The 14,024-nt window shown below is 54.3% G+C and overlaps 1 protein-coding gene across 9 annotated transcripts in view; it reads right to left on the bottom strand.

Moving 5' to 3' along the window:
* The window catches only part of KCNAB2 (potassium voltage-gated channel subfamily A regulatory beta subunit 2), a 113,113-nt gene that overhangs the window by 13,930 nt on the left and 85,159 nt on the right, over window positions 1-14,024 (bottom strand). For all 9 annotated transcript variants that reach the window (XM_025362046.1, XM_025362018.1, XM_025362053.1 and 6 more), the window contains 3 exons: window positions 6,169-6,248; window positions 3,154-3,198; window positions 654-698 (listed from right to left, as the gene is read on the bottom strand). In XM_025362046.1, the coding sequence (XP_025217831.1) occupies window positions 654-698; window positions 3,154-3,198; window positions 6,169-6,248 (170 nt within the window). The remainder of the gene's footprint in view (window positions 1-653; window positions 699-3,153; window positions 3,199-6,168; window positions 6,249-14,024) is intronic.

Here is a 14,024-nt window from a genome sequence, read left to right as displayed (position 1 = left end):
AAGAGCACTCAAGCCCAGGAGTTTGAAGCTACAGTAAGCCGTGATCGTGCCACTGCATTCCAACCTGGACGACAAAGCGAGACCGTGTCGCAAAAAAATACATAAAAATAAATAAAAAATAAAAGAAAGAAAAAATGAATCATAGTCATAATTCCTACGAGCCCAAGTGTGTCCAGCCCACAAACTACGGAGCTAGACACTTGGAGACCTGCACGGGTGATGACAGGCAGCCCAGGGAATTTGGAGTGGTTTGGGGGTTTGGGCAGTTCACAGATTTTCTGTGTTTTCCATAATTTTTATGACGTTACCATAGTGACCAGGAAAAAATAATCCATGTAAGTAAAAAGAAAAGTTAAGCGAGGTTTTTGTAAAAGGCAAACTCAGCCACAGCTACTTTTCTGGATTTGATGTCCCTTAACAGGGACGGGCACCAGGCATAGCTGGTGGCTGCAGAAATGTCAGCTCTGCCCCTGCTGGGGACAGGAAGCGGCACTGGGCCGGGGCCTGACCAGGACAGACCCCGACCACTCTCCTTTCTGAAGCAGGACTGTCCTCCCCCCACCCCGGGAGCCTTCTAGGTCAGGGGTCTCTAGGGACCGTGGGACCGTGGCTGCTGGGCCAGGGCTGGAAGCATCGCCAGCTGTTGCACCTACTTTCCGCCCCAGAAGATCTTGGTGGTGATGACGAGGCTGGACCGCCTGCGGGAAAGAAGAGAACGAAGAGGTGTGATAGGGCCTGGCCCCTGGGGGGTCCTTCATTCACGACGTCCTCATCTCTCACACAGAGGTCCTGAAAGCCCTCCCGCCTGGGAGCCCGGGGCATGAAATGGGCACTTCTCCATCATTTGATGTGTACCACGTGCCAAGCCTGGATGCGTGGGCTCCTCATGGAGCCAGGAGGCAGCCACTGAGGCAGTAACTGTGAGTCAGGCAGTGGGAGTTGGACAGTGGGGGGCCCAGTGTGACCGGAGCCCAGAGGAGATGCCTTCCACCCAGGATGTGGGAGGGGGCCTGGCTCAGGGAATACGAGGGGTGCATGGATTTGGTCCAGGTAGAGGAAGCAGCAAGAGCCAAGGTGTGGGCCAAGGGGCAGGGGTGGGCTCTGGGGGGATCTGGCAGGAGTTGAGGATGGAAAGATGAGGGTGGAAGGCAGCCAGGGAAGCTCTCTGCAACATTCCCTACAAAATGTGACGCCTGTTGCAGAAAATCTGTGTGGGACCGCCCGGTCAGGGTAACTTGGGAGGCACCTAGGGAGGGAGGGGAGGTATAGGGAGCCCAAGTGTGGCCAGGCCAATGGGATTCTGGGTTTGAGTAGCTGAGGCAGAGAACCTTGAGGATTTGGGCTTGAGCAGCGCAAAGGGAAGTAATTCGTTCTTCTGCTCTAAGCCCACAGGAGACAAATGCCCATACAAGTGGCTTTGTCCTGGTGGGATGGGGGATAATGATGGCCCCTCCCAGCCACATTTGACCTTGACCCCTCCCAGAGGAGGGAATACTCCCCACCCAGGGGGTGACAATGACCTCCTGGTTCCCCATAGCTGAGCTGCTTTCCCACCCGGGTCCCGGGCTGCTCAGGGAAGCAGCTCAGGAGGCTGGAGCAGGAGGCCTCCTTTGCCCTCGAAGCATCGGCCACAGAGCTCTGGCAGGGGCAGCGTCACCTCCAGGAAGAGAGACCACCCCACACCACCTCCATGCGCATTTGCCAAAGACATGATCAGGGGATTTGCTAATATGTGCAATTTCCTTTAATTACAGGGTGAGGAGGAATTTCTTTTGGGATTAGAGTTGCCAAAAAACAAATTTGATGGGGCAAGAGGAAGGGGTGTTAGGAATCCATGGGGGAGGGGGTGGGGGCTTCTCAACAAATGACACTGGGATTCTGAGTGGCACTGGGAGGGGAGGGAGGAGAGAGCCCAACTTTATAACTGCTTCTCATGTTTCTGAAAATAAAGAAACATTTATTAAGAAACAGGGCCCTGGGGCTTGTCAGCACCTTCAGATAAAGCTGTGTCCAGGGGTCTGGGGAGCCCCAACATGTAGGCAAGTGCTCAGCCCGACTGGTCCCAAGGTGGGTGAGGACCTTGGCCTGGGAAAGGCCCACAGGCTCCTGGGAGAGAAGGGTGGATGGCCCCCGATCTGTGACCTTTGGGCCCCATCACACCCAGGGACCGCTCCCCAGTCTATGCTGGAGGGGACCACTTCCCAGGCGAGTGTGACAAGTCCTGCCCTGAGCTGGGTGGTGGGTAATTTACAGACTTGGGGCCACTGACCCTCGGGATAGCCCTGCCGGGAAGGTCCCCTACACACACCCTTACAGATGGGAACAGTGAGCTCCGGAGAGGTTGAGACGCCGCGAAGGTCTCGTGGACAAGGTGCAGGGTGGGATCCAACCCCGGGGCCCCCAGACTCTCTGAGCCACTCCCCTCTCTGGCCCCCTGGCTCCCCTGACCCTAAGTGCTCCAGCCAAAGAGGTGAAAGGGCTTTGCACCCCCATCTGTAGCAGCACCCCTCTGCTGTACCCAGGCCCGTTCTCACGCCGAGCTCTTTTTGGCCTGACACTTTGCAAGCAGGGACCCTAGTGCTCTGGGTCTCTGTGGGTGAGTTGGGACAGGCGAAGTGGGCACGCTAGGGTGGGGGTAGACAGTGTATTCAGGCCGGGCGCGGTGGCTCACGCCTGTAATCCCAGCACTTTGGGAGGCCGAGGCGGGCGGATCACAAGGTCAGGAGATCGAGACCACGGTGAAACCCCGTCTCTACTAAAAATACAAAAAATTAGCCGGGCGCGGTTGTGGGCGCCTGTAGTCCCAGCTACTCGGGAGGCTGAGGCAGGAGAATGGCGTGAACCCGGGAGGCGGAGCTTGCAGTGAGCTGAGATCGTACCACTGTACTCCAGCCTGGGCGACAGAGCGAGACTCTGTCTCAAAAAAAAAAAAAAAAAAAAAAAAGACAGTGTATTCAGCCTCCCTTCAACTTTTTTCTCAAGCAGAGTCACCTCCTCCTCTTGGAGAACTGAATTTTCCTCTCCACTTCCCAGCAAGAAAAATGTGAAGACTTGCAGGCCTTACAACACTGCACAATGGGCTGATGAGGCTGACCCTGGGATAGTTCGCCCACACCCACCCCAGGGACAGACCGCAGAGAGCAGGATCCTTACCTCCATCCTTTCTTCTTAATGATGTTTCCCAGTACCACTTCAGCCCTGCAAAACAAGACACCGAGATCTCATCACGGCCAAACAGAAAAATCAAACCCAGACCCACTGTGGCCACTGGCCACTTGGTTCCCTCTGTGAAAATGCCACTGGGGCCAGAGAGCCAGGCTGTTAACACCCGCCTTGGCTCAGTAGCTCATTCCAGAGAGAGAGGGCTGGCCCGAGGGGGCGGGAGCAGCTGTGTTACTGCTCCCCACTAGGATGGCTGTGGCATGTTCCCCTGCAGACGCATGTCTAAGCAGTGGCGGCCCCAGCTCTCACAGAGAAGGAAGGAGCTACTGTCGAGCTTGGCAAGGCCAGCATCCCATTTCCTAGTCAGCTGAAAATTCACAAGGGAAAATGCCTGGCAACATTAGGTGGGCAAAATTTCCACACAAGTATCTTGCTTTTTTTTTTTTTTTGGAGATAGAGTCTTGCTCTGTCACCCAAGCTGGAGCGCAGTGGCGAGATCTCGGCTCTCTGCAACCTCTGTCTCTTGGGTTCAAGAGATTCTCCTGCCTCAGCCTCCCGAGTAGCTGGGACTATAGGCACACGCCACCACGTCCAGCTAATTTTTGTATTTTTAGTAGAGATGGGGTCTCACCATGTTGGCCAGGCTGGTCTCGAACTCCTGACCTCGAGTGATCCACCCACCTTGGCCTCCCAAAGCGCTGGGACTACAGGCATGAGCCACCGTGCCCGGCCAAGTATCTTTTTTTAAAGGTAAATTATTCATCAAGTACATCTTCTGTTTTGAGAGACAATCAACATGTACTCAGGGTCAAGGGCTGGATTTCCAGCAGATGTGCATGCTTGTGTATATGTGTGTGTGTACATGGGTGCACGTGTGTGGGTGCACGTGTCCCTCTCATTTCCTGCGTTGAACGGCAGAGAGTCAGATGCTAGGTAGACCACTGTCTGTCCTGTTTGGCATCACTCCGGGTCCTGCACCAAACTCAGGCCAGCTGGGGGCATGGGCGGCCGTTGTAGCCTCGCCTGGCACTGCAGCACTGGATTAACTTTGAAGAACTTTCTGCTTGTAGCAAAATGTTTCTGAGCAAAACAACAGACGGAGAATGATCCGTACTGTGTGCTACATTCCAATTATAAAAGTGCCTGAGTCATCCACTCAGAAATAATGGGCTCTGATTTGCAAGCTGTTTAGCATGCGCTCTGAATGCTCCTCATTTATGGTCAAGACGCACAGAAAATTCACTCAGCCCTAGGCCTCTTCCTTTTATTCCTTGGTCCCTGATTTGTCGAACGAAGGATCAGGAAAGGAGGAGGAAGAGAGAAAAGCTGGCAGCGATCCCGGGGGCAGAGGAGCAGCAGACAGTGAGTTACCCAAGCCTGTGGCTTGTGGCTCTGGCTGTGAATTTGGTAGGACTCACACCTGTTCGTGGGACACAGAAATCCTGTAGCTCTCCGAGAAGTATGCAAATTAGTGTCAGAAGAAGCAGGAGGCCTCGGGAAGATAAGGGTTTGGCCTCCTGCGAGCTGCCTCTCGGCCTCCCCCGAACTCTCCAAAGCAGTTTCTTCCTGCCTATCCCTGGCACGCAGCGCCCAGGTCCCCTGTGAGGGCACTGATGGGCGTCCACCGGAGGCTCAGCTCTGAGCTGGACTGAGGGACCGCAGTGGCTGGCCCAGGAGCAGAGGGGCAGGGGATCCCACAGAAATGGCGACCCGAGGGGAAGCTGCTCCCTGACTCCCCGGCCTTCCGGCAAGTGGCTTCTGAGAGGCCCGTGGCTGCTGGAGACCCAGTGAACTTGCCCAGCTCACCAGCTCTGGGTGCCCAGTTAAACAGGGGAACATGGAAACTGCGAGTGACAGAGGACGGAGTGTGGCTGCTGTGACATGGGGTGTGCCCGGCCCCATCCATGGGGCTGCAGAGTTGCCTCCCACACGTTCTTCTGGGCAACAAAACCCAGGGCAAAGCAGGCAGTGAAGAGGTGGGGGGCTCGGGACGGGAGATGCCTCTTGGCTTGGCATCTGCACTGGGCTTTTTGACCTCAGACCCCTCTGCTGGGCTTATCTGTCTGGAAAGCGGTTCACTTTGATGGGAAGCTGCTGCCAGTCTGGAGGGGGCGGGAGGGGGCTGTGCCATCAGGAGGGCCAAAAGGGCTGCAGATGGGAGCTGGAGGCAGTTTGAGGGCCCAGCGGCAGCCCCCAGGGCTGTGTGCTCCCTAGGCTCTGGGTGGGAACTTGAGTAGGGCTCAGTTGGGTTCCCTGCTGTCGGGTGCTCTGGGCCCCACTGCAGTTGCAGGTAACCCACTAGGGCCCACAAAACAGCTGCAGGCCAAGCAGCTACGGTGCACAGCAGCCCAGGCCTGCAGCCTGCCCGGACGACAGGAACTTGGCTGGCCCCAGGCAGGAGCGGGGCAGAAGGAGGATGAAGAGAGGGCCAACAAATGATTTCACAAACAAAAGCTGACTTCTGGAAACCCAATGCAGAAGAGTGGATGATTTGATTACAGCCAGTCTTTAAAACTGAAGCCAACAGCCTGGCTGAAGAGGGCTGAGCTTTTACATAATTGAGCAGGAAAGTTCACTGCCAAGATGGGAAGTGCTCCCCACAGCACTCGGCCGGAGCCTGCCCTCCCTAGCTCTGAGGCCCTGCAGGCCCTGCAGCCCTAATTGCACTAGTGAGACATGAAATGTCAAAATGTCAGGCACATCAAGAGAGCCCAGGACAGCAGCTTAATCGTGCCTCTCACCCAGCACAGCATCTTTGGCACCGGAGGGACTGTGGTCCCCCTGGTGACTCCATGGGGAGTTCAGCAAGTGACCAGTGTCCAAGCATTGTGCAATTCCAGCCCCGTGAAAATAATACCTCCTAAAGCCATTCAGAGTTTAAAAATGAAAGCAGGGTGCAAGGTGCATTTGTGAGCACTCTTGGGAACGTGAGTGGCAGGAATCCCTGCAGCTCCGGCTCTGCCCAGGCATTCTACACCACTTTTTCCCACGTGAAAAGACACATACTTGCCGGCTGCGTAGACTTCTGCTGTATCGAAGAGGTTGATGCCATTATCGTAGGCCAAGGTCATGAGCTGCTCTGCCATCTGAAACGAGAAAACCAGCACTGTCCTGCCAGCCGGGAGTGGGGCTCAGAGGCTCTTGAGCACCACCCTCTTGGCCTGGGAGGCCTCCCTGTGTCTAGGCCCTGCCTCCCGGGGCCCGACAGGCTCCCCTGTGGGCTCTCTACTTGCCCTCTCCTGCCACAGGCCAGGGATGGAGGCAGCTCTCAGTAACAAACCCACTGAGAAGAATAAAGAAGGCAAAAGGAATGAAGAAACTGCCGAGGACTGTGAATTTCTTGAGAGCAGGGACCCCATCAGGTGGGGTCATCACAGGGCTTAGCACCTGTACTGGGTTGAACAGTATCCCCACAGAATTCATGTCCACTCAGAAGCTTAGAGGTGACCTCATTTGGGAATAGGGCCTTCTTGAATGTAATTAGCGAAGATGAGGTTGTACTGTGTTAGGGTGGCTCCTAAACCCCATGTGACTGGTGATTTACAAGAGAAAATGCAGACACAGAAGTCCATGAGACTATGAAGGCAGAGACCGGAGTGACACGTCTACAAGCCAAGGACTGTGGGCAACCCCCAGGAGCTGGAAGAGGCATGGGGCGGACCCTCCCCCAGAGCCTTTGCAGGGAACCTGGCCCAGCCGACACCTTGGTATCCGACCTCTGGCCTCCAGAAGGTGACAGAACATGGGTCTGTTGTTTCAGTTCCCCAGGTTTGTTACTTTGTTACAGCAGTCCTAGGAAACCAAGGCAGTCCCCAGCAGGGGCTCTGTGGACGTTGCTGGGATGAGTCCATGTCCTTAAAGCCAGGGCTGTGTATTCAGTTGTATCTCACTGAATCTTTCCCAGCACCTGCACATGAGGACTGAATTGTTATTTTTGTAGATGGAGCAACTGACACCCCACAGCTGGTGCATGGCGGGCGACATCCATTCCAGCCTCTTGGCCAGTGTTTCTCCAATGGCACATGTTCCCAGCCCCGAGCGACACTGCTGTAGTGGTGGCTGCCTCGTGGGCAAGATCGATGAATGCCTGCCTGAGCTAAACGGGCCGCCGTCCGTCAGACTTTGCTCCGTGGCTGCTGTCAGGATGCGACTGTGCTCCATGAGCAAAGAACTGGTCGTGAGGTGGGACTCATGGAGCCAGGGGAGCCCCTCTGCAAGTGACAGCTCCCTCCAAGAGGCCGGAGAGACAGGTGTCCCTGAGCTGCCGGCCCTCGGACAGGGCTGCTTCCCTCTGAGTGTCACACTTCCCCTGGTGCAGCTCAGAGCACCGGGCCTCTCTGGCAGCAAGCTGGAGTGTCGGTGAATAATTCTTAATACACTCAAACACCGTAGGACAGAAAACCCGCCAGGGGCAGCTTCACAGGGCTGCGTCTCTCCTTTCTGAGCTCAGAAGCCCTCGTGGCCAGGAGGTGTGGAGAGTGAGGACAGTGTCCTGTGAGGATCGCGGGGTAGCCACCACTGGGGGGCACCCATGGGAGAAGGCCCATGCCCAATGCTGCGCGTGGGAAGGCGGGCCTGGTGCTAGAGATCTGCCAGCTTCTCAGGAGAAGCCAGAAAGGCCTCATGTTTGTGGGTGGGGGGTGTATGGAAATCTGGCCGGCAGCCTGGCGACGTTGGCAGTCATCCCCAAACATCTCAGACACTGAAATGCACGCAGCCAAAGCTGAGCCCCAGTGAGTTAGCGGCTGTGATTTGAGTCAGGAAGCCCAGGGGTGGAGGCCGTCGGTTTTCAGGACCCACCTGCTGGGGCTCCATTGCTGTCTTCCTGCTGCAGCTCAGCTGCCCTGAGGTATCAAATGCATCCATGCAGCAAATGCATCCACTGCCAGAGGGATCTGCTTCTGCCCCTCCAGCCTCCTCCTCCCGGATGTAGCCACTGAGGGAGCGCCCAGGAATCTGTCCCCACCTCTAGCACTTTGCTTCCCAGCCCCAGGGCTCCAGCAGGGACAGAGGGGCGGCTTGTTCACCTGCTCACTGCTTCCTCCTCGTCTTCCTCCTGACTCTTCCTGGATGCCTCCCACAACCAGACCCAGGAGGAGAGAGCCCAGGAGGGCACGGTGCGCCGGGCTCCGACGGGGCTAAGCCTGTGGTTAGGGCACTCGCGCTCCTGCCAGGGCTTCTCAGAGGAGGGGACCCAGGGCTCCGTTTGCCGTTTTTGTATTTCAGACACGTGTATTTTCTTCTCCCCCATCTTTCTTCCAGGAGGGCTGGCACACTACCCATATGTTTCTGCACTTTGATTTTTTCACTCACAATACGTCCTAGAAACCAATCCACACCTGCTCATGAAGATCCCTTTCATTCTTTTTGTTTAATTAAAACATTACTGCATTTATCAAAGAGAATTTTTAAAGTTGTGGTAAAATACATATAATGAAATTTACTATTTTAACCTTTTTCAAGCGTAGTTCAGTGCCAGTAAGTACATTCGCATAGTTGTGTAATCATCACCACTATCCATCTCCCTGTCATGTTCCTAAACTGAAACTCTGTACCCATTGAACAGTAACTCCCTGTCCCTGCTCCCTGCCCCCAGTCCCAGCACCCACCATTCTCTGGTATTTATGAATTTAACTACTCTAGGAACCTTAGACAAATGCAGTCACACCCTCTGTCCTTTTTGTGGCTTGTTTCAATGAGCGTAATGTCCTCAAGGTTCAACATTCATCCAAGGGGTAGCACGTGTCCAGAATGTCCAAGACTGGGTGTTGTGTTTTTTTTTTTTTTTTTTTTGGAGATGGAGTCTCATTTTGTTGCCCAGGCTGGAGTGCAGTGGCATGATCCTGGCTCACTGCAACCTTTGCCTCCTGGGTTCAAAAGATTCTCCTGCTTCAGTCTCCCGAGTAGCTGGGACTACAGGCACATGCCACCAAGCCCGGCTAATTTTTGTATTTTTAGTAGAGACAAGGTTTCACCATGTTGGCCAGGCTGGTCTCGAACTCCTGACCTTAAGTGATCTGCCCGCCTCAGCCTCCCAAAGTGTGCCGGACAAAGACTGGGTTTTGAAGGGTGTTTAGGAGTTTGTCAGGCAGGCAAGGCGAGAGTGGGTTGGGGAGGGCACTCCAGGCCCTGGGGCTGGTGTGGGCCAGGGAGGCAGCCCGCAGCAGCATCAGCTTCTCTGAGGTCTCACTCACCCGCGCTCAGGTCAAACCCTGGGGAGCCCTCCTTGACTAATCCTCCCATCACTGGAGCGTGAAGTTCAGCCACTGCTGTGGCTTCCCAGCCAATTAGTCCAGAATCCGACCCCTCTCCCCACCTCCACTGTGCCCACCCTGCTCTGAGCCTCCAGCGGCTCTTGGCTGGTTTCTCACAATAGCCTCCTGGCTCTCTGCTTCCATCCTCTCTCTCTGCACCTGCCCCAGACAAAGCGTGGACCGTAGGCCAGCATGAGCATGAGATCAGAAATGCGGCCTCCCAGGCTCCACGACGGCCCTGCCACATCAGGATGTGCCTTCTAAGTGCATCGGATCGTGCACACGCTGAACTCTGAGACACCATCATGACTGGCTATTCCCAGTGCAGCAACCAGGGCGAGCCTTGGCAGACCTTTTAAATCAGGTCAAATTTCCTCCATGCAAAAGCCCTCCAGGGGCTTCCATCTCACAGAGGGTCAAAGCCAAAGTCCCCACCAGATCTGCACCCTGACCCCCGACTCTATCCCCTGAACCCCCTTCTCCCCAACACTTGACCTTAGGGCTTGGCCTTGGTTGTCCCCTCGGCCCCCGGAAGGCTCTTTCTCTGGACCACCACGTGGCTTCCTTGCTCGCTTCTGCTTCCCGACTGCCCTGTCGTCAGGACCCCCGCCCCCCTGCCCTCCTTTTTCTACTTTCTTCTCTGCAGTCAACTAAATAATGGTTCTCCAAAGGTATCAGGTCCCTGGAACCTGGGAATGTGACCTTAGGTAGAAACGGGGACTTTGCAGATGGGATTAACGTGAGTACTCTGCGATGGGGAGAATGTCCTGGCTTAGCTAAGTGGGCCCTCAGTGCCATCACAGGTGACCGTATGAGGACGAGATAGACGGAGACTTGACAGACAGAAGAGAAGGAGGGAGAGTGTCCACAGGGTCAGAGACTGGAGGATGTGGGCACAAGTGAAGGACGGCCAGCAGCGCCGGATGCTGAAGAGGCCTGGAAGGGTCCTAGCCTGGAGAAGGGAGCCTGGCCTGGCTGACTCCTGGACTTAGGCCAGGAAGGGTACTGGCCTGGAGAAGGGCGCCCAGCCCCGCTGACTCCTAGGCTTAGGTTCAGGGGTACCGAGTTTGGATCTCTGGCCCCCAGAGCCATGAGAGAATACGTTGCTGCTGTTTTCAGCCACGCATTGGTGGCTATCTGTTACACCAGCCACAGGCAGCGCACACCCTCTCCACAGCACGTTCGACCACTGGAGAAAGCATCCTCTCTAGAAAGAGAGTGACTGGGAAGAGGCTGGGAGCAGGCAGGACGCTGGTGCTAAGCAGGGGCTCCGCAAGCCTGAGGCAGGGACCTGGCTGCTCCTGGCTCTGCTCTGCCCACCGGAGGCCTCCCACTCCTGCTCACAGACCAGAACAAAGGGCTCGGCGCTCTCCACGCCAGAGCACAGTGGCCCTGGGCACGCCTGGTTTCCTCCGGGGAGGAAAGCCCGACCAATCACAGAAACCTGTGGTCATCACAGACCTCCGAGGGCGTGCAGATAGCTGGATCAGCAGGGTCCAGCATGGCAGACACCGACACTAACCTCACCTGTCCCTCAGCAAAAACGAAGCCACCATACAATTCCAGCTGCATCCAGGGTGGCGCCTGGGACTGGGAGGACCAGAGGCAGGAAAGAGAGGGAGGGACTCACAGCATTGTGGGGCTGTGCTTTCTCACTGTTTTATTTATTTATGTTTTTATGGCTATGATTTTGCTGTAATTTTTCTTCCAGGTTTTTCTGCCCTTTCCCTAGAAAACTGAAGCTCTACTCCACAGACTGCTGTCTACGCTGCTGCTGTCTACACTGGCTGCGTTTTCCATTTGCTGTCACGGGCCTTTCCCATGCTGTCCTTCAAAACATGAGTTTTTGTTTTTTTTTCCCCAAGATGGAGTCTCGCTCTGTCATTCAGGACGGAGTGCAGTAGCACGATCTCAGCTCACTGCAATCTCTGCCTCCCAGATTCAAGCGATTCTCTTGCCTCAGCCTCCTGAGTAGCTGGGATTACAGGTGCCTGCCACCACGCCTGGCTAATTTTTTTGTATTTTTAGTAGAGATGGGGTTTCACCCTATTAAGACCTCCGCTCTGTGGCCGCATCCTGGTTCATTTTATGGAGCCTTTATTTTGTGACTTTTTGTTCCTTCCAGTATCTGGGTCCCAGTTACTGAAGTCAGAAGGAAGCTCAGGAGACATACGGGCCACCTCTCTGTCACCCCCATCTGGGGGAACAAGGAATCTGTCCCTACCCCAGTACGGTCACCCCACAGCCAAGCTCTGGCCACGAGCGTTGAGGCAAAGAGCACCAGGTGGAATGCCCGGTGGCCAGCGGCCAGGTGAGACCCCTGCACCTGTTTATGGCCAGAGGCTCAGCTTCCCTGAACTGGGAATAGCACCTGCCTCCCTGGGTTGATAGAGGATTAGGTGAGATAATAGGTGTAAGGTTCTCAGCCACTACTTCTATTAAATTTTTGTTGTTTGGCTTGTCTTGAACACATGCTTCTAATGGGGAGTGTGAGGCCACAGAAAGGGCACCTAACAACAGGAGGGCTGGAGACCTGAAACCACCGTGGTGGTGGCTCCGACAGGTGTCACGTCATCTTAGGGACCCTAGTGTGGTCTGATCCCTTCATGGGCTCCTGGGAGCACTGGCTGAGAATGTGACAGTGTCCTACAAACTGTGGACTCTGCCCTGTGCCATGTGAGGGTGGCTGTCATTCCTGCCTCACCAGGTGGTTTTTTCCATCCCTGGGCAAGCTTTCATTGGGTCCCTGGCATGGCACAGAACTGGCTGAGCTGCTGTTCACACAACAACCGTGCAGATACTGCAGGGCACAGCTGCTGCAGCCCATACAAGAGGGGACGTCAAGCCTTTTCTGTAAAGGGCCACATAGTAAATTCTTCAGGCACTGTGGGCCACAGATCTCTGTTGCAATTACTTAGCTCTGCCCTTGTGGAGTGAAAGCAGCCACTATGTGTAAATGACGGGCGTGGCTATGTCCCAATAAAACTTTATTTATACAACTAGCCTGCAAAGTTCATAGACAGGAAGTAGATTAGAGGTGACCAGGGGATGGGAAGTTATTGTCTAAAGGTGCAGAGCTCCTGTTTGGGGTGATGAAATATTTTGGAAACAGATATTGGTCAGGGTGGCACAGTATGTGAATGTATTTAATGCCACTGAACTGTATACTTAAAAATGGCTAAAAAGGCAAATTTTATGTTTCATATATGTAATAAAAAACTGAAAAACAAAAAAAGCAGTCCAGGACGGTCCTTGCTTCCCTGCTGACTTGGACTGAGCCACAGACCTGAAGTGCACAAATCCTCTTCATCTGAACCACAGCCAGGTGGGCCCCCTGTTCTAGACGTATTGATTTCTTTTTTGACACTAACTGTAGGATTAATACAAAAATCTGTCTTGCTCCTTTGCTAAGCCATTTTCACCTGCCACAACCATTCAGAACCCCGTCTCTGCCATCTATTTTATTCTCTGTCCTTCTAGCTTGGTGTCATCTAGAAATGACCTCCAATATCTTCATACGTGTCCATCACTGTGTTCCTGATGGAGACACTGCAGAGGTCTGGGCCAGCGGGGCTGCCACTGGGCCATTCATTAATGCTCTGAGGGGGGCCTGGTTTGCTGGTGAAAACGTCATCTCGTTGGATGGGTCTAGTCTGTCTGCTTGTTTATATCTTTCCCACAAGGACATTACAGGCCACCCAGCTAATATTGTTTGGAAAGGAAGTTATGCCCTTCTACAGAATTCTCCCATCCTGCTTTAGAAATCACATCAAAAGGGAAACGAGGCCGAGTCAGGCAAGGCTGATTCAGATGGAACCATATGGGACCCCGGGCTCATATGAACCAATCTGGTGGGCTAAGGTAAGGCAATTCCTTTTGCCTTAATAACTCCAGACTTCACCCTGAGATAGCGCCTATCCAGCAACTTCAAAGCAAGGGGAAAATCACCCTATAACCAGCTACTGTCTTTTTTTTTTTTTTTTTTTTTTTGAGACAGAGTCTTACTTTGTGACCTAGGCTGGAGTGCAGTGATATGATCTCAGCTCACCGCAACCTCCCCCTTCTGGGTTCAAGCAGTTCACCTGCCTTAGCCTCTTGAGTAGCTGGGATTACAGGCACCTGCCACCACGCCCAGCTAATTTTTGTATTTTTAGTGGACATGGGGTTTCACCATGTTTGCCAGGCTGGTCTCGAACTTCTGACCTCAGGTGATCCACCCGCCCCAGCCTTCCAAAGTGCTGGGATTACAAGTGTGAGTCAACGCACCTGACCAGCTACTGTCTCAAAGATAAAAGTGGGCCGGGCACGGTGGCTCAAGCCTGTAATCCCAGCAGTTTGGGAGGCTGAGACGGGCGGATCACGAGGTCAGGAGATCGAGACGATCCTGGCTAACACGGTGAAACCCCGTTTCTACTAAAAAAATACAAAAACTAGCTGGGCGTGGTGGCGGGCGCCTGTAGTCCCAGCTACTTGGGAGGCTGAGCCAGGAGAATGGCGTAAACCCGGGAGGCAGAGCTTGCAGTGAGCCGACATCGCGCCACTGCACTCCAGCCTGGGCGACAGAGCAAGACTCCATCTCAAAAAAAAAAAAAAAAAAAAAAAAAAAAA

Source organism: Theropithecus gelada, chromosome 1 (genome assembly GCF_003255815.1).
Source record: "Theropithecus gelada isolate Dixy chromosome 1, Tgel_1.0, whole genome shotgun sequence".
In the NCBI taxonomy this organism is placed as follows: domain Eukaryota; kingdom Metazoa; phylum Chordata; class Mammalia; order Primates; family Cercopithecidae; genus Theropithecus; species Theropithecus gelada.
The sequence above is the reverse complement of the archived record's forward strand: the minus strand, read 5'-3'. Positions and strand labels throughout refer to the sequence as shown.